Genomic DNA, 27600 nt, shown 5'->3' with positions numbered 1-27600 from the left:
AGCGAACCTCAATGTCTCTGCCTACCAAGCACGCTTCATCACGGTCAATCGCAGTGGTACCAAGGCAATGATTACGAGGGGGAATGCAGGCACGGCCACGGTAATAAGCGTTACGCCGAACACGATGCCAGTCAAGATAAGCTGTGTACCGGTGAAGCTGTGGGTCCCCGACCAAGTCACGCCGTCTGGTAAACTCGGCAGTTCAGATTTAGGAGTGAGTAGTTGGCAGATTCTGTCGAGGATGGGATTCACGGTAAGCGACTGATAGCCCATGAACATGAAAACCCCTGCCAGGACAGAAGTCTGCGTTGAACCCAGCAGTTTCTGGAGCGGAGGCGAGACAAACACCAGAATGATGGCGGCCTGGATGAAATGTGAGTACCGTTGCTCATGCGTCCTAGCCACCGGTCGCACAGCCTCGGCACATGTTCCATCGGCGTCTTCCTCAGCTAACCCCTCATCAATGTGGTGTAGCAACGATTCCGTGTGCAATGGGACCTGCGGCAATAGTCCATTTGCGGGCGGAATGCCCAAAACGCCGCAGAGAACAGTCGTGAGCCCAAGCAGGGTAATGTCCCACGCGTATCCGCCTGGCTTGCGCACGCCGTACCTCTCAACGGTGCATATTATGCTGCTGATCTCGTCGTCAAAGTAGAAGAGCACGGTAATGATGGCGCCGGGAATGGCTGACAGGAACACCCACTTCACGGGCAGTTTTCAAAATTCCACGAAGAATGCGGCCCGGCTGGGGGGCTCGACGGCCGAAAAGAGGTCTGGACCAGCTCGCCAATGTGTGGAATCCCGATCCACGAAACAATCGAGATGGCGGCCGCGTATTCAGAGAGCCCGATCCTGACGTACTTGTGGAACAGGCTCCACGAGTTTGCGGTTGACAGCAGCACGGCGACCAGGCAGGTTCCCACGGCCGTGTATGAATGCGGCGAGAGATACGGTGCCGTGCGTACGCTGCAGGGCCACGGCCGCTTTGTGGAAGTAGATGGCGCTGTTGAGGAGAGAGAAGATGTCGGCGCTGAAGTGTGTCACGTATTGCATTGTCCAGTCGTGCGCGTGCGCGTTGAAGATGGCGAGGGGAAGAGCATCCAGTCCGCGTGGATGAGGGACCATGCCATTACGGGGAGGAAGTCGACCTTGTGAAGAATTTAGCGAGGCGTTTGTGAGAGACATATATATATATATGTGTGTGTGTGTGTGTATGTGTGTGTATGTGTGTGTGGCGTGGGAACTGACATGGAAGCTGTTTGAGCACAATTTGAAGACGTTTTCTAACACCGAAAAGGGACCCGTCACACCGAGGATGGTCAGAGGCTGCGAGGAGAAACTGGAGCAAGAAGGTGTAAGATGTCTCGTTATATTATGAGAGCGAGCGAGCGAGTGAGTGGATGAGTGATATTGAACTCGCAAGGCGAATACTAGGCCGGTGCTAAACACCACCTCGGTAGTGCCCCATGATTGACCCGTGAGTACGTACAAGTCGCTTGCGAACGTGATCCCCGGGAAAATGTTTGCGAACAAGATGTACACTGCGCTGGCAACGATTTGCTGGTTGAATACCGTCCAGTCTGACACGTATCGTTGGCGCAGGTTGGTGACGTCCTGTCTGAGGAGGCGGAAGGGTCTAAGCTTGCCGCCTGGGCCAAAGTATCTTGCGTCTGTCACAGGCATGGGTGGACAAAATCTTGACCTAGAAGGCTAAACGTATGCTTAATCCTGTCCATAACTAAACTGGGCATGCAACGAGCTCTCTATGCCTCCCATCCGAGACTATGAGACTCGGGCGGCTGAAAGGCCCCGCGTCATTGGTCCAAGCATAACTGTACATGCTAAAGCCAAGCATGGCCAAGAATCAACTATTCCGGTCGAATTTCAACTTTGTAGGAACGATGCCCGAACAATTTGAAAAGCCAAGACTGTTGCAAAAACCCCGTGGCCACATCGGCCATGGCTACTGGATGGCGTCGATCAAGAGTCCTCACGCACGCAAGACATGACGTCAGCGGCCGTCTGACTCTTATCTTATCTACACGTGCAACCTCAATTTGTGGCGCAAGGACCCATGCCAGAAAGTCGAGACTTGATAGCCAAAAGATTGCCATACAACATCAATCAGTTTCATATCAAGCTCTCATGACGCCGTGACGCCAGTTATTCAAAACACCATATACCCAGCACATCCCATCAATTGCGCGCCACTCTAACAGAAAAATGTGTACCAACCCCCGCAGGAGGTGACATCTTTCACAATGGCGCGCTTCGTGCCCCGCGACACATTCAGCATCCCGTCATCCGTCCCAAAGACGTACTTCCTGGGCCACCACCACGCCGGTGCAAACAAGATCAAGACGCTCCTCTCTAGCATATCCCTCGTCCTCGAATGCCGTGACTTCCGACTGCCCCTCTCCACCCACAACCCGACGCTGGAGCGCACCATCTCCGGCCGAGACCGCCTCCTCGTGTACACCAAGTGCGACCTGGGCGCCGACACGCCCGGCGCGCGCAGCACGCTGAGGCGGCTCCACGGCGACAAGGCAGTCTTCTGGGACAAGAACAAGCCCGCCACCACGGAGGCGCTGCTAAGGCGGCTCAAGCGCACGGCCGAGTCGCAGGACTCGCTGACGGGGCTGCGCGCCCTGGTGGTGGGCATGCCCAACGTCGGCAAGAGCACGCTGCTCAACGCGCTCCGGAGGGCCGGCACGCCGGGGAGGAAGGCAAAGGCCGCCAGGACGGGCGACCAGGCCGGCGTGACGCGCAGGGTCGGGACGGCCGTGCGCGTCGTCGAGCCCGAGGACAGGGGCGGCGTCGCGGCCGGCGTCCTGGTGCTCGACACGCCGGGCATCTTCCAGCCCTACGTCGAGGACGGCGAGACCATGGTCAAGGTCGCCCTGGCGCACGGCGTCAAAAAGGGCCTCATCCCCGACGAGCTGCTCGCCGACTACCTCCTGTTCCGCATGAACCGGTGGGACCCCTCGCTGTACCGGCGCTACTGCGAGCCGACAAACGACGTCAACGAGTTCCTGACGGCCGTGGCCCGGCGCGACGGCAAGCTCAAGGCCGGCGGCGCGCCCAACTGGCAGGAGGCCGCGGCGAGGGTGCTGTCGCAGTGGCGCGACGGCAAGCTGGGCAGGCACGTGCTGGACGAGCTGGGCGAGGCCGACATCCGCGCCCACGACCTGATGCTGGCGCGCCCGGCACTGAGTCTACACCAGGCCAAGAAGGCGCAGAAGGAGGCGAGGAAACGAGAGCGACTAGGAGACTAATCGGTGGTCTTTGTGGGCCGAAGGGGGGGAGCTGGACGAACACGAGGGAGACGGCTTGTAAGAGTATCTGTATAATATACGCGTTGATAGACAAACCGCTATAAGCCTCGACTGTGGGCTGAAATATCTAAAAAAAAGGCCAAAAGGCCAAACAAAAAAGAAGAGTTCTGACTCTCGCCCAGAATATCCTGTACCAAACCTGGCGCGAAATGTCGCCCACAAGCACGTCGATTTTCATATCACTCAAAAGATAGGGGAAAAAAATGGGTATATTAGAAAAAAAAAAGATAAAAGCTGCCCGCAACAATGTTGTGGAAATCAGACAATGACGGAACCGTGGGCAATCGCACCAAGAACCCTCAAACGAGAGTACCACATGGTTGCCTTGTTCGTCTTTTTTTGGTCTTCGTCGTGAATATGCCGAGCCCGCCAGGACGCCGACGATGCAAAACAAACCCATCCCCAACGCCGCTATTTAGAAAAGTCATGCCAGTATCATACAGTCTTTTGCCAAACTCCCAGGGGAGAGAAATCCCAAAGTATGAGGCAAAAAGCAGGGAAAAAAAAACCAAAATTCCCAGAGAAACCGAATCCTCCCCACTTGCTAAAAGAATACAAAATACACCAATCGTGGGCCATTGCCGTCATGAATACTGGTTCTGCCATTTGACCATAACACGTGTCAGAACGTCCATCATTTCCATGCAGCTCAGGCCTTTGAAGCGACTCATATCGAAAGGATCTGGAGTATGACCATTGACGGTGCTGCCGTTTGTTTGGTTCGGTTCGGGCTTCTCCTGTGGCGTCTCTCGGCCACTGCTGCTCTGACTGAAGGAGGCCTCCGCGGCTAGGTCAACTTGCGTCCTGGAAATGAACTCCATTAGAGCTGCAACGCGGCGCTTCATATCAAGCATGCTCATTTTGTTCGTCGTCGATGCTTTTGCCTTGGAGGTCTTGTGTTCGTTAACTGACGACTTGGAGTGACCGGTTGTTGTGGCTTCATCGCCTTTCTGAATATCCCTAGACATGGATCGTGCAGGAGACTCGTCGTCTTGATCGCGGTCCTTGGAATACTGGTTCCTCCCCTTTCCCCTTTTGTTCGCCCGAGCTCCTCTCTTATGAGAACTGCTGGCTGTCGGATGGGTCGGAGGAGGAGTTCCTGGGGGTTGGGCGACGGATGGGGACTCCTCCTTGCTTGGAGATTCCGCTGGTTTTTGCTGCACTGCTTTGGCAGCTGCCAAGGGCATCTCTTCAGAAAGGTCAGAGTCTAGGTACAGCAGGTCAGTAACTTTGCTGTCCGCGTACGAAGTCTGGGAAAAGAGCTTACCTTCTGCCCTCCGGCGCTCTGCCCGCCCCTTGCGTTTATTTGCGGCTTCCTGTCGTTGACGTTCTCTATCCTCTTTCTCCGACTTTTCTCTGTGCTGTTGGTTGTTCTTCGATTTCTTGGCCCCATTGCGGGTTTCCGTCTCGTCGTCAGACACTTGTTCGTCTACAGGTTCTTGTTTCTCGGCGGGTGGTGAGGCCGACCGAGAACTGGTGCGTTGGCGCTTAATGCTGGCATTGTTGTTACTGCTGTGGATGTCAGCCGTGTACTAGGTAATACATTATGCGAGGCAGACAAACTCTTCACTGTCACTACGGCCGCGCTTTGCACGCCTTGTAGCACCTTCCACGGTTTCGAGCGCGTTGTCTTCTTTGCTTGCCTCTATCGCCCGGCGTAATTGTTCGTCATCGTAGGCTGCATCGCGGCTATTCATCGTAGATCGTCGTTTTGACGACTGTGTAGCAGTGCTTGGTCGGGAGTTTTTGGACGATCCATTCTTGTCGTCTTTGGCAATAGATGTCGCTCGCGAGGTGGCGCGGGAAGCGCGATTCAATGGGAGATATTTTGAATATTTTGTTCTTGAATCTTCGTGATTAGTCTTTGAGAATTTTTTTTGGTATTCAAATGTGTGGTTTGTGATGTGTGCGATGCTGGTGGGTGTGAAAACCCTTGCGCATCCGGCTCGACCGACTCGCAGCAACAACCATTCGAAACCATTTGTAAAAGGCCGCGCTGGGTTCAATTGGCCACGCAAAACAATAGGATTCATTACGAAGATGGGTTCATGAAGAGACTCACCCGTTAGCTGCTGTATGGATCTTGTGAAGATCCTTGCGGCACTGCTCACAAAAATATTCATCGGGAGAGCTTTCGGCACTGAATATGCCAACACACGCCCCGTGTTGCCAGACCTTGCAAATGTCGCATTGGACAAAAAATCCAGTAACTTCGTCGGTAAGATCAATAGCTGCAAAAATCTCGGCGTCGGGGCTGTCAACGGGGGGAGGGCCAGGGTAATCTTCCGAGCCACAAAGGCAGCGGACTGCCTCGTCCTCGTCGTCCTGAAGGTCGTCGCTACCATTGGCCATGTCTGTATTTTCGCTCCGGGAATTTCGGTCGGTGTCGTCGTTCTGACCGCGTTTGCGTCTCCTGCCTAGGAGGGTGTCGTCAAGGTCGTCGAGCGGCTCTGAGGACAGCGAAGCGCTGGGAGTAGACTTTTCCGACGAGGGCTTATTGACTGATCTGGTGCTTCTTTCCAGGCGCCCAGATGTCCCCGATGACGAGGACGACTGTTGGGACTGGGAATTGGTCGCGCGGGCTCTCGAGGATCGCCGCGGCGACGGTGGTGCCATTGAACCAAGAGATGGCTCTGGAGGGGAGCGCGGCGGGGAGCGAGGGAGCGAGGAGGGCAGGAGAGAGCACCGCTCGCAGAGTGTTGTGGCAGGCGGAGAGCGTGCAGAGTAGAGATTGGAAGTGTTCGGAGCAACGCTATGAAGGTTATCTTGCGAGAAATTGGTGGGTTGAGTAATCGGCCAAGCTGATGGCTGAGTTGTCGCTGGTGCACCAGGCCAGACACCTTCAGCAAGGACGAGTGCGAGCTGGTTACGACGAGGATGGCTTGGGGAAACAACAACGAGTAGGTAGGACGGATTGGTGAGCTGTCATGACGTAGTAGGCCAGAGAACGAAGCAGCGTGCTCATGGCAAACGACAAGATCGTGAAGGAGGGCAGGAAGAAAGAAAGCGAGACGGACGGCAGGCGGCTGAAGGAGGGCCGGCGCTGTGGTCTGGTGCTCTCTGCTTCTCTGCGCTCTCGAGTGCTGCTTGCCCTCTTGGTCTTGGCCGCCCAAGTGCTGGTGCTGGGGTGTTTTGCGCGCAATGGGGCCGGCCTTACTGGGGACGGCGGCCGCACGACCACGCCTCGAATGAGTGGTGCACGCAGTAGCAGGCCGGCCAGACCCTACGCGCACTCACCTGCGTTGTGGACGTGGTGGCCCGAGAGAAGCTAGGGCAGGGTACCGGGACTTGCAGCCTAAACAGCACAACGTCTTGCAGAGTGCGATCTAGATACGCCACAGGTCCCGGCTACATGCGGCCCCCACTACGGGAAGTCAGTGACTGTTTGCTTGGACATGGTTGGGCCTGGTCAGCCGTCCACTGCATCCGCAGGCAAAGGCTCGGCTAATCCTGCACTGTACGCTAATATTACTACGGACACTTGAGGGCTCGAGAATCTCGGTTCTGAAGCCGCCAATGACCCGACCCCAGCTCCCCCACTAACCAATGGAGTACAGAGCACTCCCTACTTCGGTCTGGTACTGGTTCAATGTCGAGTGCCCTGACGTGGGATGACCAACTAAGGCTTATCCCATCAGACATGATACCAAGGCGACTCTCTCTCTTTTATACTGCTAGCCATGGCCTGAAAATAATCCAAGAGTGGGAAAAAATCGAAGATCTAACCATACAGAGTATTCTAGAATCTGTAGAGATGCATTCCCCCTCCATCATCTGCTGCCCGGTCGCTGACGCAATGCAACCAAGCCATGGCTGCTTACCTAATACTCCACTTCCGTGCGAGCATCCGGGCGCTGCCTACGGTGCCACACCTCCTATAATCACACAGCGGCTGTATCAAATGCTGTTATTTGCAATCCAAAGTGCAACGTCTGAGGTAGGCGATTCCAAACCAACTGTGCGGCTTTGTTCTCCGTTTGCACCTTTTGCAGCATTGCTTGGCTTATTCTTCTCCCACTTGGCGTCTTTTCCACGACTCACGGCTCATCGTTTGCTACCAGTCACTTAAACGTCCGCTGTGGTCAGGCCGAGGTGTCCCTCATTTTGCTTCTCCTCCGCTGCCGTGCTGTACAGACTGGTAAGATCGCATCTCGGCCCCGGAGTCGCCACGCACCCTTTCCCTTCAGGGCTGAGTGGTGGCATGAACACTACAGAGGGTTTCCTCAAGCTACCTGTGCCCTGTATTTTCTCACAAATCGTGGGCGAAAAGAGGACCAGCCAGTTTTCTGACCCGTAACCAGACGCCGCCTTCGAAGCCCGATCCGAATCCGACGAACCTTTAAAACACAACGACCTGGTACGGAATATTCGCAGTGTTGACACTTCAGTTCTTGGCTGAAACTGGCGCATATTGCGGCGAGCAACGCAGCTGCCAGCCAGCTCGACATTTCGCTCCAAGGCGGCATAGATCTGGGTCTGCTCCTGCGTCGTGTGGGATCTTGGGACGGCCATGGTGGTTGGGTACGCTTTCCCTTCTGATATTCACCACAGGGCCCGAAACACTTCTCACATCTCATCATGAACCCATCTGCCCATCTTCTGCCTCTTTGTCGACTCCATAAGCCCGTTCAAGTGCGGGGCAATCCTAGGAAAATGGCTTTATCAATTTGGTCCTTGTTCCGATTTGCATTTAATTTCATTCATTTCAAACAAGACTTTTCTCTACCCGGAATCTTCGTATCGGTGGTGATTTGTTGGCTAACACTTCGACCTCGATGGCGCTGGACAGGGCGTAGCCAGATGATGTCACCCGATACAGTGTCGTCACTATTCCCAGACCGGCCCATTCGGCCGCTGCCGAAACGTCGACTCCGAGAACGCTTGTCCCCAGAAGCTGCTGATTCGATAAGGTACCCTGTGTCGACGCGAGAAAACGCTCCGTTCTTTCACTATCCTCCATACACAGTCAAGGAAGCCAAGGAAGGGAGCAGCCAGCTCACTAGTGTTCTCTCTGACCCAATACAACCTGGACGACTGGACGATTCAAATCGTGGTGTCACATCACAACGATATGGCGTACAATCAGAGGCTGGGGAGGAAGGTCATATCGGAGCTCGAAGCACACTTGTTGCAAGAACGTCTCCTGAAATTTTGAATTTGTCAGGCCGGCAAGCAGCTCGACAAGAACAGCCACGACAGGTCGAACCACAACCACCACCTTCTGCTACCCCGTCTCTGGATGGATATGATTCATTCGAAAATACAAATAATAAAAAGAAAAGAAAGATACCGTCGGCTGGAGAGTCGTCAACCAATGGGACCCATGGACACGGCAGTGAGATGAATGGCCTGGGACTTTCTGCTGCCACCTCACCCCCAGCAGACGCTGACCACGGCACTGAGAGAAGCTACGCGGGCTCTAATACTTACCAAGCATCAACGTCGTATGCTGCCGGTAATCAAGGCTTCTCTGGGCCTGGCAGGGGCAGACTCGGACGATCTGGGAATGCTAGGACCCCGCTTCGAACGTTGCCAGATGGCAACACCACCTGGACCAGTAGAGGCGCGAAGGCTGGGACAACTCATTGGCCAGCAGGTAAGTTCACCCTTGTTTTGCAACTGTCAGTCGACATGTTACCCGGTGTTTCTTTTGGCAAAGCTTCAGGCCGGCCCTGTCTCCCACAGCTGCCACGAGTCGAGCGAGCTGGAGCAAGCAAATGAAAGCTCACTGCTCACATTCACTCCGCTTTGTTCATTTTTTTCGTTCGCCATGCCTAGCATCACGACACTTGCCCTATTTCTTGAATTGAAATTTTTAACAATAAGTTTATCACAGGTAGCGATAGTGTTGGCATTATTTCTAGTGCTATCGCAAACGCTGGGAAGCTCCCTCCCCAGGGACAAGAGAACGTCAGCCTTTTACAGCAACACTCTTCCGCGTCCAAGTCCACGCCAGCCTCAGCACAGTTCACTTTTACGTGTGATTCTCAGGTTCCAGGAACTGTGCAGTGGCCAGGTAAGCGTCCTATGTTCTATGCAGCCAATGAAAAAAGAAAATGCTGCGAATACTCACCCCGACTGTAGGCAACCATTCTCGAGACGACATTGCAACCCACGGCCCCGATATGCACTCCAACACAAACATGAACAATAGTACAAGTAACGACATTTCACAAGCAGCAACGAGCTCCCAATCACTCAGAAGGACTCGCCGTCAGCTGGATCGAGAATTGAAGATGGCCGCTCGTCGACGACGACAGATTGCGGAGGAAAACTTGCATGAGAACCCGCCAAAACCTGAAGATGTGTGGATTTGCGAGTTCTGCGAGTATGAACGGATCTTTGGCGAACCCCCCAAAGTTCTCATTCGAGCGTTTGAGATAAAAGACCGTCGACATCGCCGCAAAGAAGCTGACTGGAAGCGACTCATGGAGAAGGCGAAGGCTAAGAGTAGGAAGAGCAAGAAGCCCAACAAAGCCCTTAACAAAGGCAGCTCCAGCGGGCATCACCACCCCGATCACATGCCGTCGGACTATATTGATGACCACCAGGCACCTTCCATGCATCACGAGCAGAGTCATTCTACTCAATCCGAAGAGGAATGCGATGATGGGCTCGCCGATGACCAAGTTCACCCGCAGCTACATCCCTTGCATCAAGAAGGAGATGGAGGCGGGACTTCAGAGCAAGAACAAGCCGAATCGTAGTGCAAGTCAGTTCGTCGAATGTTTAGAGCATTATTTGTTGTACCTGCGTGAATGCGAAGGCTACGGGGTAGCCTTTCGTTCTAGCATTGGAAAGCAATGGGTCACATTCACCTTCTCGGCATATTTACTACATGGGCACTCTGAGTTGGAAATTCAGAGCCTCAAGCGGGATGTTTAGCAAACGAGCCTGATCGGTGGGGAAAGGGTTCGAAATAAGGCAAGTCAGTCAGACGGCCGAAGCGAATGCGTTGGTAGTCTGGTGGTTGGTCGTTGATTGGAAACCTCTGATTACATGAATACTGATGAATGCTTTAGAAGCACATTGTCCAGAGTTACATGTCTACTGTTGAAGAATTGAAACTGTAGGCGAGCCAATACATGAAAGCACACCGAAAAAGCCGTGATCTGACGTGACCTGGTAACTACCCGTCAGCGACTAAGTAAACAGCCAGTTGATTGTGGTTTTACGTGACTATGAAACGAACGGAATGTTGTAAGTCACTACCTACTAGGGGTCGTGCTAATCGTGCTACCAACCCTAGCTATTCGTGCTACCGCCCCACCCTGATTTTGGGCCTACACCCTAACCTGCCACGCCCCGCCATACAATTTCACATACATTGCCCTGGCAATAAGGGGGTTATCACGAAAATGCCTCATAATAACAAAAAAACAGGCTGCAGCCATCGCACAACATCGAAAAATTAAGCTGCAGTAACCTTATGAGAAAAATTACTCTTTTACACACCAATTCATGCTGCCTTATGCATATGTTATCTTACCGAAGCTATAAGCATAATAGCCCTTATAAAAGAGCGATATTCCTTATTGTTAGTGGCTTATAAAGCCGCTAGTAAGCTTTAATTTTAATTCCCATTAATTTATCATAGAAAACATACCTAATAATAACCCATAGACTTCCGACGCTCCATATCTTCGAATTCATCATCCCCATAGAATCAATCGCAGAAGACGCCGCCCGCCGCCCTTAAATACACCCTTAAATACACAATAACACTAAAATTCCGATAATAATAGCAGTTAACAGCTAAGTTAAAGGCCTTAATTAGGCTCTTAAGGTCACCGATGAACCAATCCAAGCATATAACGCACGGCAACGCAAGACGAATTAATTAAACGATTTAAGACGCAACGATGAAGAAGACTTATAATACGGTCGCAGGCGCGGTCAGGAAACGCTGTAAATCGCACACAAACTCGATCAATAGGTAGACAAGCCACGAAGCAAGCAATAGTATTAGAGTCGCCGGAAATTAAGGAAATTATCCCTTAAACGCAGCCGGAAGAGCCGCAGCTTTGATGGATGACCCCTTGGGAGCCCAGGCAGCGCCCACGGCGGCAGCGGAATAATTGACGGCCCGTGAATGTGTACACATTTATTAAAAACACCGGAAATCGCGTTTTTGAGCGATTTAAGCCCTACCATTACTCGCCTGAGCTCGTGTTATTGAAAAAATGATAGATTTAAATTAAATACCGATTGAATTTTTAAAAAGCGGGCGCGACCATGTGGGTGTATGTGAAAATGTATGGTGGGGTGTGGGCAGTTAGCCACTAGGCCAAATCGAGCGGTAGTAGCACGAATAGCTAGGGTTGGTAGCACGATTAGCACGACCCTACAGGTAGCTGAATATGCATGTCCTGATTCGGCAAAAAGTGGGAACAGTTTACGTCACTCATCCAAGCTTCGGTAATTCAATCTTGAACTCGACTTGAACAACAGGGCAGGGGAAATCAAGCGTTACTTTGGGGTAATACAGACTAACTCGAATGCCCCATCGCCAGCTGATTGATACATTGGCATTATGATAAAACCGTGGCAGAATGTGTATGTATTCTCACCTGTTGGCATGAAAATTGAAGTGGGCGCGCCGTCGCTGTTCCTCAGTCCCAGTTTAATTTTCCCAATGGAGCAATGAATGGCAATGGGGCTTAGCTCCGCCCCCTCCCCGCGCAGGGGTCAAGGGCTGAGAGGGGTCTGGGACAGATCGAGAAAAGAAGTTGAGACAAGAGGAGTTCATGGCGTGTTCCGTGTCTTTGCTGCATTGTGGGAATAAGAAGCCCAAGAGTAGGTATCACAGAGCATGGAGCGGCGGGCGGCGCATGCATGATTTTTGGGTTTTAAATTTTTCTTGTCTGTCCGTCCTTTGTTGTGTAACTTGACGTACGTGTGTGACTGCCAGGGAGGCTGTGTTACTATTATTGACAGGCACAATCATAACTTTACGTAGTACGAAACTGTTATGATGGAGGACATGCTGCGAATATTTTCGGACAGCAGGCATGCCAGGGGGCCCGTGGTTGTCGGGCCTGGATGATGGAATGAACTTTGGGATAATACTCCTTGAAAATAGTTACATTGTGCTATAGACGCCGGACTCAACTGCAATGAATTTGCCGACGACAAAATGGAAACACTACGGGCTGTCCCGGCGTGTCGGTTCGGCCCAATGCTCACGGTGCCTTGCAAGTGTCAGTGTGGTGGGGTTGCCAGTTCCTCGTCTTGGTCCGCAGGCCAGCCCACAGTACCAACATTTAATAGTGGTCATTTCATGCTAATCGACTGATTCGTTAATCGAGACCGAAACTACGTGAATTGCTCGGCGCCCGAAACTTCATACGAGTAATTACTCGTAGTATCATCATATGAACCTTGTCGTGGTCAAGCCCAGGAGATTGGAGCCACGCCTTGGAATACTCCGTAGTCTCGATCAGGTCAATGTTGCCGACCCTTTTTTTTTTTGCCCGAGGACATGATTCCCCCAAGTCTGGCACTGCCTGTACCAGGATATTGTCTGCTGAAGGCGTCTGCCGGCAGCCTCGGTTGTCACCATTACCAATTTTACCTTTTCTGTCTCTGTAATGGACAGCCCTACTATCAAGGGAGCTGGTGCAGCCGCTGCTGTCATCTTGACCAACCAGGATTACTGGCGAATTCCCATATCACGGCTAATGACGGGGAGAATAACACAGTCTATCATGGTACCTGTCAAACTGACAACTTTCTCCTGCCGGTGCTTTAACTACACACAATTCGCCAATACTATTTTTAGGGGCAATGATAATTCACACCGCCAAGAACCTCCATGACTACCGTCAAAACGTTTACTCTTATGACCACGACTAAAGAATGCCCGATTACTGATGTCATCCTTGCTGGATTTCAACAGCGAGTCGCCAGCCAAAACCGTCTAGCCTACCATGCGTACGGCCAGGCCCGCTAGTCGGGAGAGCAATCGGTGCATGCGAGTTCTCAGTTGACCACTCTGGCTAGGCGCTGGGGCGGATTATAGTGAGTTACTCTTACATCAAGTGTAGTGTCTGGTTGTATCCAGAGCTCTAGTGGTAATGTGATTGCGGTCCGACGCGCTGTCGCTGCGGTTTAATGCGCCATGGCAATATTGCAGCTTCTGTAATGCGTGGCGGGGCGCCGCTGCGTGAGCGCTACAAGGACGGTTTGACTCGCTAGAGCAGCTAGCCCTGTCGCTGCTCCACGAGTCCACGACATCACCCAAGACAGCTGAGCTAGCGGGGGCGCGCTTGGACGTCCCAGGACGGTGTCGTCATCGCTATGCTGAAATGTCCGTCGAGCTGGTCAAGTCGCTGCGCCGTCCATTTCTTGCGCCTTGATAGGCCCTCGATGGTCCTTCCGTCTCCATTGGCTGCCTCGATTCGGCAAAGCGGCTCTTCCAATGCTCCCCTTTGACATGGGTTGAAGTTCATTGGTCATTGACTAGTATTGAGCATGTCTGTGGCACCACGGCCACTTGGGTGTGCACGCCATGTTCCATGCTCCCGAAGCTCCCATGTTCTCATGCTCTTCATGCCTGGCTCCTTCCGTCCAAGACGGACCAACCACCGGGCTCAAGTGCTCCTCCACGCCCGCCTTGATTAGTTAACCTTTTGCCTGCTTCGCATCCCAAAACCTTCGTACCTCCACGCCTCAAGCCCTCACACCTCACCACTGGCTACCGTCGAACGGCGACAAACCTTCGAACCGCTCTTGTCCGCCTTGCCCTACGCTTCGCACTAAGCATCCTGATCGCCCTTCCTCCGTCGCCGAGCCTCTCTTCAGCAGCTTTCCCTTTTTATTCTTTCTTCATCCTTACCGCGTCCATCTGATTATCCCACACGCCACACCCCCATCATACTTTGTTTCTTTGCCCAAACCTTTTTTGTTTCTATTGCTCTGCGCCTGACTTGCCTTTTACATCTTCAGCTCTCCTACACATCACTACCTCGTGCTCATCGACTCCTATGCCTAGCTGCTGCTGTTGAGAAAGCTCCATCCCGTTCGGTCGCGAGCCTTTCTCTCCATTTCATCATATCTAGCCCGTCATGTTTGGCGGCTCACGGAGGCGGCAGCCTCCCGCCCAAGTAAGTTGCAATATCCCTTGTCCCCTGTTGGGCAATTCCATCATAAGAAGATGTCGCAGCACACCAGTCGCTTGTATCTCTTCCTAGCCGAGCATTTGGCCTGCCTAGCTTTGCCGCCGGTCGAGTATACAGTTTGGTGCGACAGCGCGCGGGGTGCCATAGGCCCTTCAATTCAGTCCTAGCTGTTGTCGGCATGCTTCGTCGGGAGAAGAGGAAAACGAGCCGCAAGATACAGACGCACTCAAACTCTCTGCGATTGGATAATCGTGCTAACAAATTACTTGCAATAGCCCCTGACCAGGGAAACGGCGAACCCCAATGCCGCCACCGCAGCAGCAGCGGTATTCATGAGTCGACGCGACTCGACCTCGTCCTTGTCTTCGGCTGCCGCCGCTGCGGCTCTCAGGGCGCGGCCGATGACTCCGACGAATGTCGCCGAGGTACAGTCAAAAAGAGCACACAGGAGAAGCCCTTCCCTAACTTCCCTCACCGGCAGTGTGAGAGGAGGTCGCGAGCTCACTAGAACCCCCAGTGTGGGTTCCATGATGGAGCGAACCTTTCGTACACCTTCACCAGGTCGTAGTCCAGCTCCAAGGGAGCGCGACGTGCCACCTGTCCCTGCATTGCCCAGTGTTGACCAAATCATGGCCAGCCAGCACACTAACGGACACACAAAGGGTACAAGAGGACCTGTCCTACAGACACAGCCATTTACAATAGCGAGTCAGAAAATGAAGGATGGTCAGGCGACATGGTTTGGCGGCGCGACCGCTCGAGAATCTACCAGTCCTCGACACGCCAATGCTGCAATACAGTCTGCCACCTACGTCCACGATCCGCGACCCGGCAGCGTCAGCCCATCCATCAACTTCTCCTATCCCCGATCTAGAGCCCTGTCTCCGACGCCCTCAGTCGACGATACCCTTGTCTACGATCCCAACTCACGACGAATGATCCCCCAAAGCGAAGTTGTAGCTCGCTCGCAAACTGCGCTGGAGATGCCGGAACAGCCGAAAAGGAATAAGCAAAGCGCGAACAGAGCCGGATCACATCTTGCTAAAGGAAATGTGGGAGGACGGACAAAGGCGCCCGCGGTGGAGCAAAACCTGCAACCAGAAACCCAGCATGAGCCGCAGGTTGGACAGGAACCTGAGCCAGCTCCCATTGTTCTTCCTGAAACTGCAGTTCAACAACCGCAGGATGGCGCAGTGAAGAAGAAAAGGAAGACGAAGAAGAAGGTCCAGGCAGCGCCGGAGCCTGAATTTACTGGTGCGACAAAAGAGCTACCAGTTGACGAAGTGGAACCCGTCGTTTCGAGACTTGCTCCAGTCAAGAAGCCTTCCGTCGTGAATGAGGACTTCGAGGGAGAGGATACTGACAAACAGGGAGACGAACAAGGACAGATGGATTCAGCAGCAGCAACGGCAGCAGCTGTGGTGGCGGTTCCCACAGCTGAGTCGGAGGCACAAACAAAACCAGAACCAAGAGACACCAAATCAAACAAACAAGTTCGCCCAACTCGTGTTCACTCCGAAAGCCCGGCACGATCCGCGCGCTTTGCCTCGTCATCTGCGGACCAACTGGTTGTTAGGCACGAACCACCATCTCGATCAGTGTCTCCCCGCAAGTCAGCCATGAAGTTATCAACTCAAGCCAGAGGGGTGTCGCCGTCCGATGACGACTCTTCCGAAGCATCTAGCACCAGGCAGTTGAGCCCCCAAGACAGTGAGGATCCTGCACTAGTCCGGAAGAAGAGTGCACGAGTTAGCTGGGATGACAGGAACACAGTCGTTGTTGGCCAAGGCGTTGCCCATCAGCAAACAGATTCACCAATGATCCCAAGTCCTCAGACCAAAAAGCCATGGCACAACGTTGTGTCAAAGTTTACAAAGAAAGAGAGCGTCAGCATTGCTGAGGATGAAACTATGACCCCTCGACCGGCTCTGCCGCAATTCGGAAGTATTCGAGAAAAGAAGGTCAGAGAAAGAGAGGAGCGGCCTCTGGTCCGTCCTTCAGACCGCACGTTCCCTACTGAAAATGACTCTGCTGCCACTGGCATAGGTCCATCAACAGATGCCCTGATTGGGTCTGTTATTACGCAGGATTTGGCTTCCAGAAATGCTGCCAATGCCTCCAAATTCAGGGAACCACTCCCGGCAGTTCCGAATCCCCTCGGGGCGAACCAAGATGACTCTGTGGAGAGTTCTGACGACGATTTGGATACCGACGCAACCACCGAGCCCGAAGATGCCCCCGAGTCATCTATCTTGAAGGAGTCTGGCCAACCTGTATCTGAAACACCACCAGCTACCCCCACGAAACCAAATTCTACGCAGTCGGATGCGAATGGCGGTGTTCCGACTATTTCAGTTTCCCACCCAAGCCCTCGCGCACAATCATCTGGTGAAGCAACGCCGCCGGGAAGTTTCCCTGATGACGAGGACACCTCCAGAGACAATAGCGATGACGACGAATCCGACAGCTCCGGAATGTCGACACCTACTCGGACTGAAGCGCCCGTTGCTGTTGCCACTGGTATGGCTGACATTGTGGAGGAGGAGGAGGAAACTGAAAACGACAGATTTAGCGACGCCTACGAAGACCTCAAAGCTGTTGATGGCGACGGCTTCCTGTCTCTTGATGCTGTTGTGGACAGCCCGACGTCCGGCAAGGTAGTCGCGAAGGAAGCCCAGGACAAACCTATCAGGACGGAAGCCAAGGATAGTCTTGAGCGCGAACGAGAGTATTCCACCCCTGCAGAGGAAGCGCCAGATGACTGGGAGAATGCCAAGGCATACTGGAAGAGCCTTTCAACTGAAAGACGTCGACAATTGGAAATTGAGGCCCTTTCAGAAACCGGCGAGGCGGCCGGCGCTGCTAAGGAAACCAACCCAGTAGCTAAGGAGCAGGTCGAGAAAGTCACTGCTCCTTCCCTCGGAACGAACGATGAGAGATCCTACCAGATTCAACCAGGTACCAAATGGTCGGATGTTGCCGGTGATGGTGACGATGAACGGGACATAAAGGTTGCCAAACTGACTCCAGTTGTTGCAACCCAACCGAAGACTGCGGAAAATACAGTTCCAAAGCTTCGTACCTCGATGCGCCAGTCTATGCGCGCCGATGCACCGGGATCGCTCCAAGATGTAAGCCCCGAGCGGCCAGGCGGTATGAGGAAATCAATGAGAAATGGTCATCCTCCCGCGAAAACCGCCGTGTCCAGGCAAGCAGCCGCGGATGAAACTGTCGCAAGGTCAAATTCAGCTGCGACACCATCCACCGTCTCTTCTGTGGGAATGCGAAAATCGCTGAGAAATTCCCAGACCCATGGTGAGACTCTGCTGCCGGCGTTATCCGGTTCTGGACGACCTGCCTCATTTCAGCAGCTTGCTACGACAACTTCTCTGAAAGGACACAAGCAGAATATGTCATTAGACGACTTGACCTTTACATCTGCCACCAAGCACACACTGAGACGCCGTGGCTCAGGTGACAGCCAGAGCAGTTTTAAACGCAAGCGATCTGGATCTGGAGACGGACACAATTTCCGAATGTCGATGCGTGCCAGCATGCGTGAGCCATCGTCTCCGAGTGATCCTACCCGGCGCTTCAGTCTACGATCGTTGTCGCCTCCAGCTTTTAGACGTAACTCGTTTTCTTCGTTGCCCCCAGGCACTCCACCCTCCATGAGATGGTGGTGCCGGCCGAATGCGCCAATCCTTACGAGACCGACCTCAGCCTTCGGGCTCTCGTCTGAAGATGGGGAGTTTCAAGAAGTCGTCAGGGCTTGGAAGCAAATCTAAGAGCGGAAGCCGCTTTGCCGACTCCAGTGACGAGGATGAAGGAGGCGCCCCATCATTCTTCAGAAGCCGCTTTGCTGATTCAAGTGACGAGGATGAGCCAACTCCCCTGCCGAAGAGCAAGGATCTTCCAAAGTCTCTTCGCAACGGTAATGGCTCTAATGTGGTCTCTCCACAACGTGATTTGGCATCCCCAGATTTCCCTGACGAAGATGAAGGTATTGTGCCACCAAAACGCGGCACCCTTGCCAATGGACAGTCCTCGGTTCATCGAAGCCGATCTGGCCGCGGCACTCTGAGCCCATTGCCTCAGAATGATATGCCCAGGCCTACCACCCGACGTGGTAGTTTTATGTCGATACTGCGTCGCAAGAAGGACCCGGCAGACAAGATCTCGAGGGATCTTGGCGAAAGTGCGGCTCGCAAAGACACCGACCTGGAGCGTACAACAGAAGAGTTGGCGGTCCTCCGCAGTAACTCGCTTCACAAACGGGGTACAAGCTGGCCATTGCCTGATGAACAAGGCACTGGCGCCGAGAATGGCAGGTTAAAAGAGCCATCTCGCCCGTCTACTTCTGGCGGACCATCAAAGGCGAGGAGCTCTTTCCTACGACGTAGGAGCACATCGCAGGGCATGGTCGGTCTCGGTCACCCAGAGGTCGATAACACGGTGCCTGTGCCTGAGATCCCCGACATGTTTATTACCACTGAGCCGCCCCAAGCTCAACCACACAAGAAGAAGAAATTCGGTGCACTACGGAGGATGTTTGGTATCCACGACTAGACTTCGTGGTGCTTTCTCATCTCTTCATGTCCAGCCACCCGTCTTGGTTGTTTATATGTGTTTTGCTTTTGGTGATTTTCAACGCCCCATGAAACAAAGTACAAATCATTATTTGTTTCCGTTCCTTTAATTCTCCTTGGGCGTATTTATTTCCCCTTGTCCTTTACCAGCCGGAATCCCCTAATTCGTATCTTGACTTTTATTTTCTCGCCTCATGGGATACCTTTTTTGTCAGGGTCATTGTGGGTTTCGGGGCGTCAAAAAGGGAACAAAGACTTGTTTATGCCACGGTTCATCAACAGAATTTCCTTGATATCCTTAGTTAATACGTGCGGATGGGGGCGAAGCACACACGTGCCGGGTTCGGAGGCCGGTGGTCGGAGCGATTGTTTGTTTGTCCCTTGGATACTGAGCAGGGCGTGTATGGGAAAAATGTTGAGCAACAGTGACTTCACTAATATTTATTGTGGTGCCAAATTGAAAATTTTCTCCTGGGCATGTAAAATATGCCAAACTTGGAACTGGAGTTGAATAAAACAAAGAATTCATGGCGCCTCGACGACAGAAACACGCAGCGCATCTAGACTCATGCTATACCAAGGATAGTTGCTCGAACAAAGGCGTATTGAATGGATGTCGGCAAAGCACGACAAGTGTATTAGATCAGTTCCTCATCTCAACAGTGACATGTCCTCCAGTAGCTATGCATTGGCATCCGATAACTAAATATGCTCCGCTAAACCCAACCATGTTATAAAAAAAAAACATAAATTCAAACACGCTTCCCAAAACCTGAGCCTGAAACCGAAACCATCCGTGCTTTCTCCCAAAAACCAGAAGAAAAAGAAAAATGAATATCAAGCAAACTCCCCGTTGATGTAGCGCGTTGTGTTTTTTTTTTTTTTTTTGGTTTATTTTTAGACGCCGTCAAGACAATCATTATCGTCCGTGGAGCTTGTGCCGTTTGCTCGCCAATTGCGCAATTTAACCTGGTAATGGAAGAAAAAAATGTGAACAGCTACAATGTGCCGATGCCGTAAACAAGCAAGCCCACTGCTCTCTTTCGATTGGGTTGACCAGTGGTTTAGTGCCGGGAAACTTGAAGTGGAAAAGGTGTGGATGATTTTAGAAAAAAGGAATTGAAATGTTACTGGAATTGTTTGTGACATTATTAAGAGGCGGGAAATGGGCTGTGGCAAGACGTCGTATTCTTCGTCGATCCACATAATGCCGTTCTGGTGAGTCGACATTGAGCATCATAACTGATGATTGTCGAGTGAATTAGTGTCTCTTGGTCTTTTCTCGTTCCAGGAGAAGCGTGAGCTGGCTTCTGGTCCGACCCATGGGAACACTAGCTGCAGGACTTGGTTGAGTGGGCTGCATTCGCGATTCCAGTAAAGAAGTGGCAGACGGCCGTGACGCAAGGTTATCATCTTCCGTGTATGGGTCAACAACACTTGACGTCGGAAGTGATCCCGCCTGATCAATAATCTGCCCCTTCGCGGCTACGTTTGTGGTAGTGACCAGCGCTCCAGTAAAAAGACCTTGCGACAACGAACCCTTCCGTGCATTTCCATTCTGCGATAGTGATCGGCCTGTCATGGATACCGAGTCGGTCATGGATCCGGTTGTCGACGAGTTATCGGTATCAGTTCGTGTCAATGAAAGCGACCTGGTGGATACTGGGGAGCGCAAGTCGGGTGTTGTTCGTGCTTTGGAATTCGCTAGAGACGTTGAGATGGGTGGGCGAGATGGTTCCTGAGAAAGATTTGACGACTTTCTCGTGATCTTTCGGGATGGCATTGGTTGTTTACCAGCTGCCTTGGCGCTAAGAACGGCTGGGCGATGTGGCGCTGTTGACACGTTGTCCTCGGGCTCTGTAGATTCACATTCAGCCTTGTCCAGTGGTCGTTCAGGGATAGGTGAAACTGTTCTGAGTTGCGTTGAGCTTCGTGCTGTCGCAGTTGACGCTGCGTCTTTTGATGAAGACTGTACTGCAGAATTTGATAACAGCTGTGGACTTTCATTTTTATTCAACGCTTGTTTTCCCGCTGGCGATGCGTTTTCCGGTGCTAATACTGCCCTCGCTGTAGGCGGCGCTTCCGTGGACATTGTCATTTCCAAACCTGTTATTGCAGTGCTTCTAGATGAGGGGATGTCGCTCTCCCTGCCACCGTCATCGTCCGACTCGGGCGGAGACACAAATCTAGCTGTTGGCTTTGGTCCAGACAGTCCAGACAATGGGTTTTTGGACTTCTTCAAGATAGGATGTGATGGTGGAGGTTTCGAGGCGCTTGATGATAGGCTCTTGATGGAGGTGTCATTGGACTTTATCCGAGGCGGCTCTGGTCGGTGTTGGGTTTCTTCGAGGCCACGGTTGAGATGAGCGACTATGAGTTGTTTGGTCAAGGGAGGGACCTATGGCAAGATATCAGCATCAAATCTTCAAGCCGGGGGGAAGGAGGTTCGGTTGGCCAAGGCAACTTACACCCGGGCCTTCCCAACGATTCGGCGGGCCGTGAAGGGGAACAATGGCAGGGCCAAGGGAAATATCTTCATAAATCTTGGCCAACGCTCGGCCGGTCAGATACCTTCGGTCACTCCCCCATACCTGCCACCAAAAGTTTTCCAAGCGGCGGGCTGTTGGGTCTTTGAGTTTCTTATTTGTTGTTGTATACACTATGCGCGAAGTCATGTCAGCCATCATGTTCGGTCATGTGCTGCGATGCGGCGGATTAAACTTATAGTGGCAGCCTTTATTGCATTGTAGAAAGACAACACGTACCATGCCAGTATTCCCATATTTTATGGGCAGGGACAATGGGGTAACTGGCAACTTCTTTGTAGATGTCTGTCGTGTTGATGACAATGCCCTTGGGCAGTATCATGGGTATACCTGGCTCCATATTTTTTTTGGCAGTTGTGAGCTCGATGGGTTGGCGCCGAGCTGAGACGAGACCAGGCGAGGTGAGATGAGTCGAGCCCAACAGGGACTCAGACTCTGCTCAGTCTCTGCTCAGAATTTGATGAGAAGGTCCAAACCAGGCAGGCGTTGGCACTGGATGGGGTCTATATCTGGCTACAATGGTTGACCATCATGGCCGGTTACGAGTTTGTGCTATTGAATAAGAGAAGGCGGGCGTCGTCGCAAGTGGACTTGCAGCAGCCGCGAGTGAGAAGCGGAGAAGCGGAAAGTCGGAACAGGACGTGAGGCCAGATGCTAGATGCTGTGCAGGATGATGATGATGGATGACGGATGACGGATGACGGGATGATGGATGGCCAGGTACAAACGGCGGCGCCTTTTGACAGTGTTGAGAACAAGAGAGCGTGATGGCGGAGAGAAGCAAAAAAGAAAGAAAATGAAAATGAAGAGGCGCCCTGAAGGAGAGAAAGGCCGTGGCGGTCTGGCGGCTAATGGCAATGGCGACAATGTCGCTTAAAAAACGAGGGTCAGAATTTTTATGTGTTCTGGCGTTGATAATGAGTCGCGAGTGAGATAAGCGACGGGCAGACCGACGAGCCAGACTGACGAGCAGACTGGGCGAAGTAGGAGCCTGAGCGGGCCCCCCGTGGTATTATTAGTAGGTTGTAGGTGACGGGCCAGTTGACGGCCTTGGAGGGCTGAAAGAGATGCCAGGTTGGAGGGCTGGAGAGCTCCCAGATGTCGATGCCTAGAAGCACGCACCAGACCAGGCCAGACTGGGACTCAATCGTGTGTTGACATCAACGAGCAACCAAGCAAGCAGGCACGACGCGGCGGACTGTGGGTGAGCTAGCTATGTAGCTAGCTCAAGGCGGCCAGCTAGCCGGGCCTGGCCAGGTTCCAGATGTCTGGGCAGGAGCAGCCGCCCACTGGGGGTTTCAAGCTGCCAACTTTAGAAGCAGCAGAAAGTTGGGTCCCCCGAAGTCTAAAGGTGCTCCGTGCGCCGTCCCTTGGCCTGGGATGCCAGTTGACCATTGAGTGGAGACGTCGACTGGTTGCGGTGACGGAACTGGGGCCCGCCGAATGACCGCCAGAAGACCTAGCCGGCCAGGACATTTGAAAGCCCAAACGCCCGAGTTAGTACGCTGACGTTCTGTACCCAGGAATCGTCTTGCTTCTCATGGACGTTTTGAGGCCCCAACCCTTGGATGCGTCAAGTTGCATGTCCAGCGAGGTTGGTTGACGACAACTCCAGTCCAGACTTTAGATTCCACAGACCACCACCGCACACCGCACAACCGCACACTGCGCAATGCACTCCGTGTTGGCGTAGCTTATTAACTAATCTGAGATGGTGATGGGGACGGTGATGCTCAGCTTGGCAGCAGCAGTGGTCGAGCGGCCAAGGCCCTTCAGTATGTACGAGATCGACAGCTTCAACTTGGCGCCGACGCTGCGAGATGCGGAATTTGGTAGAGCCACGGCTAAATGTCGCCGCGGAGAACTCAGATCCAGATCCAGATCCAGATCCAGATCCAGATCCAGACTCGGACTCACTCACTCCGGCCCCAGGCGGTTTGAGGAAGCTGCGTCAAGGTCGAGTTGCGGGAGAAATTGGCAAGGCATCAGTTGACGTTTTTATGCCTATTTATTTATCCCTTCAATCTTTGGCACCAACGAGACCCGCGCGGGAGCTACTAGTACTCAAATGAAGCGGTCTCGTGACAGACAGGTCGGTAGTCCACATTCGCCTTGCCTACCTAGAGTCGCTCACACGCGCAAAAACTCTCCAATCTTTCTTTGAATCCATCTTGCTACATGACGCTGCATGTGTGCAAGCTGCAGGCTCCGGCTCTGGGAAATCGAAATCGACGCCTAAGACGAGATGCAGAAGAGACGCAGCTCTCCGTCCACTTGACCGGCCGTGGGTGACTGAGCAACGCAACCCTTGAACACCCGCATTATGCTGCCGCTTCACTAAACACATCAACAAACTACCTGGTAGTTACTATTGCTCGGTTGGTTAGTACTGTACGGCGTGGCTGCTAGCGACTTCCCACGACATCCAGTCTTTGCCAGCCACCAACCAGCATTGTTGCGCCGGTCTGGACTGAATCAACTCCGTAAAGAAACCATCTTTCTCGTCCGTGGGACCAAGGGCATTGGACAACAGGGGCTGACATGGAAGAGGCACGGGACCCTGCCCTTCACAATCATCCCTTTGGTGAATGTGTCGAGGTGCCGCCTTTGTATCTACTCCCTTGTCGAGTATTTCTACTTGTACCAGGCCTAATGAAATATTACCAAGTAATGTATCAGAGACGATTAAGAGTACTTTTATTATCATAATAAATATGTGAGTATATATGTACTTTCTTAACACTTAATTCTCATTGGATATATCCCCGTAAGGGACCTCGCTGGCACCTACCTTGACACATTCAAAGGGATAGGTAACTATCCATGCCGCCGCCGTCATCGATGTTCCAGAGCTCTATTTCAGCATCAGAGGCCAAGGACAGGGCAGAGCCTCAGCCAGGGAACGAGACATGGCTGCCGGCTCCCAGTGGTTGGACGTGCATGGTAATCATGGCCAGTAGCAAACGGTATTTGTCAAATGCTGCTCAAAACGTGATAAAGGCGTGCCCATAGCATTTCACAATCTTCTGATTGTGCCCGTCAAGGAGGGATGATACCTTGTGACATCCAGGCCGCGCGTCAAAACGAGGGAGAGAGCCTTTTGTACACCTGTGTATTCAGAAACACATGTACAATCGCAATGTCTGGAGTGCCTTTCGAGCTCAACGTATTCTAGCTTGGGGAGGACCAAACTGCAACAACGTCTCAGTCCTTGCCGCAGCATCTGAGAAGTGATCAAATACAGCCTGAAGGAAGCATTGAAGGAAGCATTGGGGGTAGCGATCCCAATATTCCCTGCCTCGCCGCACGTTATTTGTCGATATTCAACATATCCCAAGAGTTAGCGAGAGGTCACCAGGACCGTGGCGTTGGCCGCGTGACGAAGACTTCAGGGGCCGAGCTCCAATTCTGAAGTTGGTGTGCGCTCCGCACAGCTCGATGCAGATGAGCTTTCATCTTGGCCCCGTCCTTGGCTCTCAGTTAAGCGCTGGGCATCAAACTGGGCTGTGCAGTGGTTGCATTGCTCCCAAGCCTAGGCCGACGCTGACTTCGACGTCCCGTTTACTCCTCTGCGCTTCGCTCTTCTACATCTGCCGCCTAGGCGTGCCCAAGACCCTGACCCTTCCGAATCCGGGACATGAGATGAGGCCACCTGCAGATATGTGATTGCCCTACAACATGTCTCTGGCTAAAATTCATATTCGTGTCAGAACTGGCATGTCGAATTACTCGCTGTTTCAACCGCCGTCTCCCCCACCGCGGCCTGCTGTCCCCAGATTGCGTTGAGACACCTGCGAGCTTAATACCATTGATTCCGTGAAGCTACTCCGTACTGTGAAAAGAATTATCCATTGGTTCTCTTAGAATGGCCTAACCTGACTCAATACTGAAGCTAATAAAGCACTCACAAACATGTTGCCTCATGTGGTCGTTCGCGGCACAATATACTTATTATGCGAGGCTAATATAGACGTATTTCCTTGGTCAAGAATCTGGCAAGTTGATCCGACGTGGCATGCTATTCTCCGGCTGTTGTTTGGTTGACTCTTTGTTTCTGACGGCTTCGGGAGCTTCAGCGTGCCAACCCACGCTGTTTACACCGCATCCTTTCCTTGGGCACCAGACTAGTTACTTCGTATTGCTAGCTCCCAATTACTCCGCAAATGGGGTGGCGATATTTGCTTATCAGACCTTTTGACCCTCGATAATAGTAGCTTCTATGACGGTAAGACAATATTCAAGGCCAAATATTTTCTCGAAGCAGCTTCGACGGTAAGGATTCGCCCCCATGGGGGGGATAATAAGTACTGGTCTTGTGCTGCTGATGGCCACGAATTTCCAAGAAGAGCAAACTGGGGTCGAGGGAGCTATGGGACCCTGGAGCTTGTTTGTTCCCGTCCAGCTGGTACAGCCAAACAAAACCTCTGCCAAACAAAACCTCTGCCAGTCACACACTGCCCCCAAGCTCTGTCGATGCCATGGCAATCTCGGGCCCTCAAAATGACCTGTCATCTGGCCTCCCTTGCGTAAAATTGGGGGTCGTCAACTGTGACGCTGCCAAATTGTATCTTTTTTGGTGTACCCCAGTTTCTTCTACATTCCTTCAGCATCAATGGAACGAAGTGACGACGTAGGAAAGCATGGATAGCGGCACGCTTACATACAAATTTCTCTTCCCCTTGCACTGCGGCCAGCTTATATCTGTTAAGCCGAGGAAGGTTGCGAGGCTGAGGGCGAGGCGAGCACAATCAGATGAGCACAGGCCAATATTCATAGCCGACAAAATAATCGCTTGCATGAAGGAAATTGAGAGACACTCTGGGCACCGAGCACAATGCCATCGTGACAAGGATTTGCGAAGTTTTAGCTACCCGGGTCATTCATCATCCGTCGTTAAGCCGACATGTATCTGCTGCTTCCGCGTAGCATGCAACTGGGCACGATCCAGGGCCTCGGTGGCCCTTTCCCAACAACTTGGAAAGCAACATCTGATGATTTGGCGAGTTGTACCTCGCCTACCCTGGTACGTGCCATGAAATCAAAGAAGGAAACCTGATGTACGATTTCGATGCACATCAGCTGTTACATTTCAATGAGCAAGCACCTTGGATGGCGATAGCGCTAATTCCCCGCCTCGGTCAGCTCCAGTGCGGCCGGCCGCGACTCCGAGACGGCCAAGACATGAATGCCAGAGGCTAATGCAAGGCACACCGATGCAAAGCCATCAAGTCATATCCCGCCCCAGTGGGATGAATCAGGCTGCTCGCGCATGGAATACGAGGAAGTCAGCCTGGGCTTCCACTAGAAACCACCCTTTTCTCCCGGACTAATTAATACTGACTTGCCAAACTTACTTTCTTTGCTATTGCAAATGTCGGCGTCACGGGACGCCTCAAGCTCACGGGTTGTGTCCATTACGTATGCACTTTCCTTTATACCTTTACCTACATGATTCGTCTCGTCTTCTGACAGCATACTCCCCGAGTGTACAAGCTTCAAAAGCGTACTTTGCGTCGATGTATTACAGGACAATATAGGCATGGTGGGTGTTGGATCAATGCTCTTCCTGCACCGAGTAACGGTTACTTTTTCTTAGCACTGGATTTCCGAGAACAACACGACATATGATTGCTATCGAGGTATCTCCCAAAATCGTGTCAAGGTGAAAGCGGAATCCGACCCTAGATCGAAGAATCAGTTCTATCTGTACTCTTATGCCGGGAGGAGAGGCCAGCAGGTTGCTTGAACGATGTCAAACGCAGCATGTCAAGATAACTGCCTAGCGGCGTATGTGCAAGCTGATGGGAAACATTGCTTTGCAACTGCTGCACAAGATTTACTCAGAGCTTTCTAGAACTGCAAGAATGAGCTACCATGCCATACTACGCAAACCTGGAGATATAGTCCATGATAGTACAGCTTTTAGTAGCTTGTTCGCGAGATAACTTGTCCCGCCTCATGCAGTAGCTTCTCACACAAACAAGAAACACAAGTTCCATCCAAATTTCCC

General features: G+C 52.4%; 8 protein-coding genes across 10 annotated transcripts; 3 read left to right on the top strand and 5 right to left on the bottom strand.

Annotated features, from left to right (window-relative positions):
- Window positions 1-21: 21 nt before the first annotated feature.
- Window positions 22-1125, bottom strand: J3458_009438 (uncharacterized protein; the record flags this gene model as incomplete). Its single annotated transcript, XM_007808974.2, has 2 exons — window positions 22-702; window positions 862-1125. The coding sequence occupies 2 exons, from the start codon at window positions 1123-1125 to the stop codon at window positions 22-24; spliced, it is 945 nt and encodes a 314-aa protein (XP_007807165.1).
- Window positions 1126-2129: 1004 nt separating this feature from the next.
- mtg1 (Mitochondrial GTPase 1) lies at window positions 2130-3543 on the top strand. The gene has a single exon (XM_007808975.2). It carries the CDS (start codon window positions 2262-2264, stop codon window positions 3273-3275), a length of 1014 nt encoding a protein of 337 aa, XP_007807166.1. The 5' UTR covers window positions 2130-2261; the 3' UTR covers window positions 3276-3543.
- On the bottom strand, window positions 3526-6384 carry CTI6 (Histone deacetylase complex subunit). 2 transcript variants are annotated; one of them, XM_066119784.1, is made up of 4 exons: window positions 5398-6371; window positions 4899-5177; window positions 4603-4844; window positions 3526-4542 (listed from the first exon to the last, which is right to left on the bottom strand). In XM_066119784.1, exons 1-4 carry the CDS (start codon window positions 5949-5951, stop codon window positions 3920-3922), a joined length of 1698 nt encoding a protein of 565 aa, XP_065975581.1. In that variant the 5' UTR covers window positions 5952-6371; the 3' UTR covers window positions 3526-3919. The 2 variants fall into 2 exon arrangements, with proteins under 2 accessions (XP_065975581.1, XP_065975582.1); XM_066119785.1 differs by having other exon boundaries at window positions 4899-6384.
- Window positions 6385-7222: 838 nt separating this feature from the next.
- J3458_009434 (uncharacterized protein) lies at window positions 7223-11506 on the top strand. 2 transcript variants are annotated; one of them, XM_066119782.1, is made up of 6 exons: window positions 7223-7473; window positions 7637-8931; window positions 9172-9351; window positions 9420-10259; window positions 10358-10895; window positions 10959-11506. In XM_066119782.1, the coding sequence occupies exons 2-4, from the start codon at window positions 7914-7916 to the stop codon at window positions 10040-10042; spliced, it is 1821 nt and encodes a 606-aa protein (XP_065975579.1). In that variant the 5' UTR covers window positions 7223-7473; window positions 7637-7913; the 3' UTR covers window positions 10043-10259; window positions 10358-10895; window positions 10959-11506. The 2 variants fall into 2 exon arrangements, with proteins under 2 accessions (XP_065975579.1, XP_065975578.1); XM_066119781.1 differs by having other exon boundaries at window positions 7223-7856; window positions 8125-8931; window positions 9420-11506.
- Window positions 7401-7847, bottom strand: J3458_009435 (uncharacterized protein; the record flags this gene model as incomplete). The annotated part of the gene is made up of 1 exon (XM_066119783.1): window positions 7401-7847. One exon carries the CDS (start codon window positions 7845-7847, stop codon window positions 7401-7403), a length of 447 nt encoding a protein of 148 aa, XP_065975580.1.
- Window positions 11507-13957: 2451 nt separating the features above from the next.
- Window positions 13958-19682, top strand: J3458_009433 (uncharacterized protein). The gene is made up of 2 exons (XM_007808978.2): window positions 13958-14440; window positions 14731-19682. The coding sequence occupies exons 1-2, from the start codon at window positions 14402-14404 to the stop codon at window positions 18241-18243; spliced, it is 3552 nt and encodes a 1183-aa protein (XP_007807169.2). The 5' UTR covers window positions 13958-14401; the 3' UTR covers window positions 18244-19682.
- A 259-nt stretch (window positions 19683-19941) lies between these two features.
- On the bottom strand, window positions 19942-20274 carry J3458_009432 (uncharacterized protein; the record flags this gene model as incomplete). Its single annotated transcript, XM_066119780.1, has 1 exon — window positions 19942-20274. The coding sequence occupies one exon, from the start codon at window positions 20272-20274 to the stop codon at window positions 19942-19944; it is 333 nt and encodes a 110-aa protein (XP_065975577.1).
- Window positions 20275-20305: 31 nt separating this feature from the next.
- On the bottom strand, window positions 20306-21930 carry J3458_009431 (uncharacterized protein; the record flags this gene model as incomplete). The annotated part of the gene is made up of 3 exons (XM_007808979.2): window positions 20306-21442; window positions 21513-21703; window positions 21810-21930. The coding sequence occupies 3 exons, from the start codon at window positions 21928-21930 to the stop codon at window positions 20306-20308; spliced, it is 1449 nt and encodes a 482-aa protein (XP_007807170.2).
- Between the last annotated feature and the right edge of the window lie 5670 nt (window positions 21931-27600).

This window comes from Metarhizium acridum, assembly GCF_019434415.1.
Source record: "Metarhizium acridum strain ARSEF 324 chromosome Unknown scaffold_141, whole genome shotgun sequence".
NCBI lineage: Eukaryota > Fungi > Ascomycota > Sordariomycetes > Hypocreales > Clavicipitaceae > Metarhizium > Metarhizium acridum.
The sequence above is the reverse complement of the archived record's forward strand: the minus strand, read 5'-3'. Positions and strand labels throughout refer to the sequence as shown.